The sequence below is a fragment of the Hylobates moloch genome, unplaced genomic scaffold, assembly GCF_009828535.3.
Source record: "Hylobates moloch isolate HMO894 unplaced genomic scaffold, HMol_V3 SCAFFOLD_16, whole genome shotgun sequence".
Taxonomy (NCBI): domain Eukaryota; kingdom Metazoa; phylum Chordata; class Mammalia; order Primates; family Hylobatidae; genus Hylobates; species Hylobates moloch.
In genome coordinates this window covers 58,177,915-58,186,234 of record NW_026652291.1, presented here as the reverse complement: position 1 = coordinate 58,186,234, position 8,320 = coordinate 58,177,915, and the positions used below count along the sequence as shown (strand labels likewise).

Sequence of the window (8,320 nt, the reverse complement as noted above, 5' to 3'; positions counted from 1 at the left end):
CGCCGCCGCCGCCGCCGCCGCCGCCCGCTCCGCCGCCGCCCGCCCGGGGCTCGTGAGTAGCCGCTCCCCCCACTCCCGGGCCCCCCCGTCCGCCACCCGGCCCCCGCCCCCGGCCCCCTCCCCCCTCCCGGAGGGGGGGCCCGCTCAGCGCGCCCGGCTCGGAGCAGGTGCAGGGGGCGGGGGCGGGGGAGGGGCGCCGGCTCGGCCCCAAGCAAACTTCGCCCAGAGCTCCTGGGGGGGCGGGGTGGGGGTGGCGGCCTCGGAAGCCTGGAGAGCTGGGGGGCCCCAAGGGAGGGGGGGGCCAGGTGGAAGAGCTAGGGGAGCAGACACCAAAGGGAAGGGCCAACGGGGGGGATGTGGCGGGGGAGGTGGCGGGTGTCTTTGTAGGGGCCCGAAGGCAGGGCGCGAGGGACCTGGGGGTGAGGGGCGGCAGAGCCGCGAGCCTGAGTGGATGTGCACCCCCCAACCCCCGGCCCAGGTAGGGCTGGTGGGGGAGGGGGAAGGAGCCCAAACTCTCTGGGAGCACGGGGTGGCGGGGGAGGGGAGAGAATGGGGGGTGCTTCCCTCTTTGCGTCCCAAACAAAGTGTCACAAAGAGCTCGGCCCGCGGCAGCAGCGGAGGCGGCTGTAACTCAGCTTTTGTTCTCCTGGCCGGGGGTAGCTAAGCCTTGGCCTCCCTATCTCCCAACCCTGCCCCCCATCATCCTTCTGGCTTATCTTCCTGGGGAGGGGTCTGGGGTGCTGCTGGAAAAACCTCTCGGGCAGGATTGCAGGTCCTACCCTACTTAGCAATCTATTTCTGGGAGGGGGATTTTCCCAGAGGCTCCCTTGATCACCCCTACCTCCCAGTCTGAGGACTGAGGCTCACGTGGGTGCTAAGACTGACTTTTCTAGGGTCAGCTCCACTTAAAGGGACTTAGGGCTGGCTACATGCCCCTCTTTCCCAAACCCAGGTCCTCCAGAACTTTCAAAATCAAAATCGGGGTTGCATGAGGACATGCCTCTGGGTTAAGATTCCCCATGGTGGGATGGCAGCAGGTGAGCAGGTGTGCCTTCTTCTCGCCTCCTGCTGTACCTTTGAAGTCCATGGCTGAGGTTCCATGTCCCCAACTCAGGAGAGTGAGGACAGAGGGAAGGAGGCTTTACCAAGATCTCAGTCTAAAAAGGCTGGTGAACTGCAGAGTGGAGTGGGTTAGGAGGAGCTATCTGAGCAGTGAGGTTCAGAGGGCCATGGAGAGGAGACCATAAAAGTGAACTACTGGTGTGTCTGTGTGATCAAGGTAGTCTTGACTGTAGACCGCCCTAGAAGCTCCCTTTCCTTTTAACCCCATCTAGTGCAGTGGTAATCATAATTGTTAGCAGATTTGGGAGGTGTAGGATTCTCAAGAGGGAAAACCGTCGTGTTAGAGGTGACCAGAGGCAGTTACAACTGGACCCCAGAAGTCCTGAACCCTTGCTCCTTACACTTTGACCCTAAAAACTTTTGAATCACAAGACTTGAGGGACAGTCTTTGTGGTCCATTTAGCAAATACTTCTATGTACCTGTCCTTGTTGTTTCTAAGTCTTTTCACCAACCATTCCATCCTTCTCTACTGAGTAAGGTTTAGTGGTCCACACCCACTTCCCTACCAGCTGCCCCAGCATGTAAGGATAAGTGGCCCATTGCTTTTGAAAGGTTTCTGATACCTATCCCTGGCCCCACATCCTTATAGAATCCAAATAAGGGCAAGATAACCCCTGATTCCCAGTGGGGGTGGAAAGTAGGTCAGTGCTGCTGTCTGGCCAAGTCTCGAGGATGTTGTTTAAGGCCTGACTATAGAAAACTCTGTGATTATTGTCCAGGGGCAATACATGCATGACCTCGGTTCCAAGGCAGTTCATAGTATCCCAGTCCCTGTCAGTTCTTTCCCCTACTGAGAAAAAACCATGGGATCAGGTGTCTGGAACCTGGTTTGATACGGAGATGATTCAGGAGATCTTGATTGGGCCTAAGAAGGTATCTCAGTGAGTTTTGTTGATTTTAGGCCACCTTCCGGGGAAACTTTCCCTGCTGGGGAATTCAGCTTCAGTTTGGGCCTTCTTGTATATCACTCTATTTCTGTTCTGGAAACTGCTATGTGCAAAGTGGTTTATTGTTGTTTTGTTTTGGGATAGGAAGCTTTGCCCTATTCTGACTCTTCTTGCCTCAGATATGAGGCCAGCTTCCTAAGAGATTTTGCTTGCTATCCCACAGACAGTTTTAGGGGCCCTAGAATCTTCTCAGAATGAGAGTATGTGCCCATAGGTTAGTCAGCTATGACCATGCAGTATTCCCAGCCCCCCCGCCCCACGCCTCCACCATCTGCTTCCTCTGAATATACCAGATTGGCTGTACACCAGGATGTTCCGGGAATCCCCAGGAGAGCAACAGAATGTGATGGACCCAAATATGATGCCTCAGTAACTCATTCCAGGATGTACAAACTGTAACTGTCAGGATGCTCCTTATAGCTAATTAAAATTCTTCTAGTTACATCTATTTTCTATTAGCTCTTTCTATTTTCAGTGACATCTAAAAGGCCAAAATAATCCCTCTGGTACCACTGGGTTTTTTTCTATGGTTTTCAGATAGGAACGAAAAAAAAATGCTCTAGCTTTTCTGTGTTGTATCTGTGATGCTAAAATGGCAAACAGCCCCTCTAGCACCTCATAGCTCTATCTATGGTACTGAGGTGGCCCAAGTGGCTTCTGTGGTAGCCCACTGCACTCTCCATGGTACTGAAGGATGACCATTTGTTTTAACATCTCTCTGGGGTCCAAAAGAGTCCTGTGACTTAGAATCACAAACTTTTTTCGAGCAGGAAGGGGCTAACAATATAAATTAGTCCAATCCCCTTATTTTACTGATGAGTAAACTGGGAGGTTAAGTGATTTAGTAAAGGTTGTAGGGTTATCAATGTTCAGACTAGGCCTACAATAGCCTTGTACCCTTCAGTCCTATTCTAATTCACCTTTTGTGACACTATTCAGTAAGCCTGGCTAGGCTTTTAGTCCCAGGAAAGGATCCAGAGGATGAGAGTGGGTGCCCTAATTTGAAGCTACAGAAATACACATATTAAGTGGTAGTGGAGGTCATCTAGTGACCCTTGGACAAGGACACTTTGTTAATTAATCATCTGCTAATAATAATCCTGTAGCCCAGATTCCACATGTAACAGGTACCTGCCCCTTCATGGAGTTTTACCACATCCACTAAATATCAAAAGTTAAAGAAGCCTTGGACCTCCAGAGCCTTTTCTCTCTGCTGACAGGCAGGTTGACTCCTGGCCCAGTTCTTTTCTATTAAAGATCCTTAGGCAAAGTAATGCTTGCATCTTTTTCTTTCTCAGTAACCCATTTCAGTTTTGTGATGCCTATTGTAAGGAAGTTCTTTATATCTCAAATATCAAATATCCTTTCTTAGGCAAAAAAAAAAAAAAAAAAAAAAGGTTAGACCCACCATTCATTTAGCCTTGACCAGATACTATTCTATATGAGGCAGAAAGGTAGACTAGATGACTTCTGGTCATCCTCCTAGGTCTGTTTCCATGAATCTTGATTCTGGGGTTTCTTCTAAGTCCTCATGCTAAACTCCTCTGCAGCTTAGGATCAGCACCCCCCCACCCCCCACCAACCCCTATCCTCTTCCTCTCAATGATCTTCTCCTTCCCCAGCACTGGAGCTCTGCAAGTCCCAGGCCTAGGGAATTTTAGCCTGGAGAATTTTAACCCTTTCCTGCTCAGAGCATGTGCTGAGTCCCTATCTGTGCAGATGGCCCAGCCCCGCCCCCCGTCCCTCACTCCAGCCTCTTGAGCTCAGAGCCAGTGTAATCCTCCTCTTGTGTGAGGGAGCCTCTCCCCTGCAGAGAGGAGGAAAGCCTGCCTCGGAACAGCCCTGGACAAAGGGGCTCAGATGCCCCATCATACTGCAGGCTCCAAGGTTTGAAACAAGGGGATGAATCCTATACGGTATTTGCAGTTTTTAGCCCCTTCCCCAGGCTAGCTGTGCCCCTTAACTTCCACTCCTCCCCCAACTCTCTCTTCATTCCCTCTCCCTCTGGCTCCCTCCCCCTTCGTGCCCCTCCCCCTCTGTCTGTCTTCAGACTCTGCTGCTGGGAGGTGTTTCTCTCCCATGCATGAATGAGTCTCTGTAATGAATGGAAATGAATGGATCAGGAATCCAGGCGGAGGGAGGGAGAATGAGGGGGGAAAGACAGAAAGACAGGGTAAGGGCAGAAGGAAGCACTGTGGAACCTGGAAGGATGTTTGGCTGGCTGCTCAGTTAGGGATCTCAGAGCAACTGGTCCCACTTGGATAACTGGGGAGCATGTTATGCCCACCTCATTTGCTCACCACACTGCATAGCCCAACCTACATGTGAGAGGGGCATATTGTGATGGTCTTCCCCACCGCCAGGGGGTGGGGTGGTAGGTGTGGTTGTTCTGGACCATGCATTTGAAATATAGAATTTAGGGAAGAAATCTGTATTATCTGGGAGGCTTGTAGGCTTGGCAAATCAAGAGGTGCAGTTTTTGAGTACAGCAGCCCCTTCGTGCCTCAAGAAGCAAGTAGGGAGAACGGATTGGTTTTGGGAATACAGAATGCTGAGAGTCTGGGGGTAGGGAGTGACTTTACTGCTGAAAACTAGGGCTCATCTTTTCCTCCAAATCTGTCTCTTGCTTTAGCTCCACAGCACCTGTTGCCTTCATTAGCAGCTTTTCCTCCTCTTCCCTGCACTCCCCAGAACCAAAGAATGTGAAGGGGGTCCATGGAGGTGAGTGAAGCTCTGGCTTCAACCTACAAGTACCTACAACTGTATACTCCCTCTCCTGCCTACCTCTCTCTCTCTTTGACCTGCCATTATTAGAAGTTAACTCCTTGGCCCTGACATCTCGATTCCCATACACCTCCCCCCACCCCATCTTCCCGAGGTGAGTAGCACCCTGTGTTCCTAGTTCAGGCCCCAGCCCACCTTCCCTCGTGTTGTCCTTCTGGCCCTCGAGGCGACGCCCTTGCTTCCTTTACAGCTCTACCTTCACCCTTTGCTCTACGCAGATCTTTCTCCACAGGGCTCACGTCCCCGCGCCCCGAGCGGCCACTTAGCGCCGTCGCCGCCGGCTTTCGACGGCGAGCTGGATCTGCAGCGATACTCCAACGGGCCAGCCGTGAGCGCAGGGTCGCCCGGGATGGGAGCGGTGAGCTGGTCTGAGAGTCGTGCAGGCGAACGGCGCTTCCCCTGCCCTGTATGCGGGAAGCGCTTCCGCTTCAACTCTATCCTTGCTTTGCACCTGCGGGCGCACCCAGGCGCCCAGGCCTTCCAGTGCCCTCACTGCGGCCACCGCGCGGCGCAGCGGGCTCTGCTGCGCTCGCACCTGCGCACACACCAGCCCGAGCGCCCACGTAGTCCTGCTGCACGCCTGTTGCTGGAGTTGGAAGAGCGCGCGCTACTACGCGAGGCCCGACTGGGGAGATCCCGAAGCTCAGGGGGCATGCACGCCACCCCTGCCACTGAGGGCTTGGCGCGGCCCCAGGCTCCTTCATCGTTCGCCTTCCGTTGCCCCTACTGCAAAGGCAAGTTTCGCACCTCGGCGGAGCGCGAACGCCACCTGCACATCCTGCACAGGCCCTGGAAGTGCGGCCTGTGCAGTTTCGGCTCCAGCCAGGAGGAGGAGCTGCTGCACCACAGCCTGACGGCCCACGGGGCTCCCGAGTGTCCCCTGGCGGCCACCTCCGCTGCGCCTCAGCCTCAGCCTCCACCCCAGCCCGAACCCAGATCAGTCCCCCAGCCGGAGCCGGAGCCGGAGCCCGAACGTGAGGCAACCCCGACCCCAGCTCCTGCCGCTCCCGAGGAGCCCCCAGCGCCTCCGGAGTTCCGCTGCCAAGTGTGCGGCCAGAGCTTTACACAGTCTTGGTTTCTAAAGGGCCACATGCGTAAGCACAAGGCCTCCTTCGATCATGCGTGTCCGGTGTGCGGCCGCTGCTTCAAGGAGCCCTGGTTCCTTAAGAACCACATGAAGGTGCACGCCAGCAAGCTGGGCCCACTGCGTGCCCCGGGGCCTGGCTCCGGGCCTGCCCGGGCTCCCCAGCCTCCTGACCTCGGCCTGCTGGCCTATGAGCCGTTGGGCCCAGCGCTCCTCTTGGCCCCGGCGCCCACCCCGGCCGAGCGCCGTGAGCCCCCGAGCCTCTTGGGCTACCTGAGCCTGCGAGCTGGCGAGGGCCGGCCCAACGGCGAGGGTGCTGAGCCAGGGCCCGGCCGCAGCTTCGGAGGCTTCCGCCCGCTGTCCTCTGCTCTCCCGGCCCGGGCTCGCCGGCACCGTGCGGAGGAGCCTGAGGAAGAAGAGGAGGTGGTGGAGGCCGAGGAGGAAACCTGGGCTCGGGGCAGGTCGCTGGGCCCTCTGGCTTCCCTGCACCCGCGCCCGGGTGAGGGACCGGGGCACTCTGCCTCTGCTGCTGGGGCCCAGGCAAGATCGACCGCCACGCAGGGTATGTAGCTACCCTCCGCTCTCCGGGTACGCCGCGTCCTCCTCTGACTCTTACGCCGCCACTCCCTCGTAGCTTCCTTGTTAAAAGAACTTACCTTTTATTTCTCCTGAGTTTTTTTGTTTTGTTTTGTTTTTTTCCTGGAGGCTTTGCCATCATTTGAGAACACTTAACTCTTTAGTCACAACAAATCTAACCCCTCAGACTTTCTGTTTCTTCCTGGACCCCGAGGGGAAGCAGCCCTATGGGGTGGGTGTGGGGTGGGTGCGCGGCACCTGGACAGGGTGTAGGCCCCCCTGACTTCCTCTTAATGTATGTGTTGCAGAAGAGAATGGGCTGTTGGTTGGAGGGACCCGGCCTGAAGGGGGCCGGGGCGCCACCGGCAAGGATTGTCCCTTCTGCGGAAAATCTTTCCGCTCAGCACATCACCTCAAAGTGCATCTGCGAGTGCACACAGGTGAGGGAGACAGCCTCCGGCGTGGAGAGGGGACTGGCGGCGGGCAGAAAGGTGAGGGCTACCGAAACACTAGGAGGTGAAGTTTGTTCCGAAGCCTTCAGTTTGGCTGGATGAGATCACTTGGGAAACGCTCCTTTATTAAATCAAAGTAGGTGGGAGACGCAGTGCCCTTTCTTGGTTCTGAGAATGAGGTCTGTAAATTGGGCGAAATTCGGGTGGGTGCGTGCAGTGATCGTGACCCCGTGACCCTATCGCACCCATTCTCTCCAGGCGAGCGGCCCTACAAGTGTCCGCACTGCGACTACGCGGGCACCCAGTCCGGCTCGCTCAAGTATCACCTACAGCGCCACCACCGGGAGCAGAGGAGCGGGGCCGGCCCCGGGCCACCCCCGGAGCCACCGCCTCCTTCCCAGCGGGGTTCCGCGCCGCAATCTGGAGCCAAGCCGTCTCCGCAGCCTGCGACCTGGGTGGAGGGCGCCTCAAGTCCCCGGCCTCCTTCTAGCGGTGCTGGGCCCGGGTCCCGTCGGAAGCCCGCCAGCCCTGGGAGGACCCTGCGCAACGGGCGAGGCGGTGAGGCCGAACCCCTGGACCTGTCCTTGCGGGCAGGGCCGGGAGGCGAGGCCGGGCCGGGGGGTGCCCTCCACCGCTGCCTCTTCTGCCCTTTCGCCACTGGAGCCCCAGAGCTCATGGCCTTGCACCTTCAAGTGCACCACAGCCGCCGGGCTAGGGGCCGCCGGCCACCCCAGGCTGACGCTTCCCCGCCCTATGCCCGAGTACCATCAGGAGAGACTCCTCCCAGTCCTTCGCAGGAAGGGGAGGAGGGCTCCGGGCTGTCCAGACCCGGAGAGGCAGGGCTGGGGGGGCAAGAACGGTAGTGAGCCCTCAGGGGCGATTAGCTTAGTGAGCTTACCCCGCCGGAGCGGGGGAGCGCTAGTGGTAGTTGGGTAGAGAAGCCAGCAGGGGGCAGCGTGGGACCCATATCCCAGCCCCAGGCGGACCAGAGGTGGAAGGGGCGGCGGGCGTAGGAGGGTGGGCTGGCGGTACCCACCCAGCCCAAGGGAGTCACAGTGCCTTAGAAGTGGCAGAGGTGAGGGTCAAAGAACGGGGTCCCTGGGCTGGCAGAGAGGGTTTGTGTCCCTGTTGAGGAGCCACTCTGCCAGTCTTTGCTGGTCCATAGGCGTGAGAGTTTATTTTTGTACAAGGGGTGAGGGTGGGGGGCACTGTACCCTTCTAGCCCCATCAGGGGCCCTGTAGACGTCGCTATTTTTGGTACGATTCCTGTCATCCCTATTGCAGAGTCGTGTCCCCAATAAACAGGTGTCTTGAGGCACAGGGCCCTGTGTCTGTCTGCCTACCTATGTCCTGC

The 8,320-nt window shown here is 57.0% G+C and overlaps 1 protein-coding gene across 4 annotated transcripts in view; it reads left to right on the top strand.

Moving 5' to 3' along the window:
• The window catches only part of ZNF219 (zinc finger protein 219), a 13,189-nt gene extending 4,903 nt beyond the window's left edge, over positions 1 to 8,286 (top strand). The window contains exons 1-5 of one of the 4 annotated variants that reach the window (XM_032180431.2): positions 3,894 to 3,986; positions 4,703 to 4,791; positions 5,073 to 6,500; positions 6,823 to 6,954; positions 7,225 to 8,286. In XM_032180431.2, coding sequence (XP_032036322.1) covers positions 3,973 to 3,986; positions 4,703 to 4,791; positions 5,073 to 6,500; positions 6,823 to 6,954; positions 7,225 to 7,829 — 2,268 coding nt within the window. In that variant the 5' untranslated portion in view covers positions 3,894 to 3,972 and the 3' untranslated portion in view covers positions 7,830 to 8,286. Of the gene's footprint in view, positions 1 to 3,893; positions 3,987 to 4,043; positions 4,792 to 5,072; positions 6,501 to 6,822; positions 6,955 to 7,224 lie in introns of those variants that run through there. The other 3 variants (XM_032180435.2, XM_032180430.2, XM_058429608.1) reach the window with 3 other exon arrangements.
• The last annotated feature ends 34 nt before the right edge of the window (positions 8,287 to 8,320 follow it).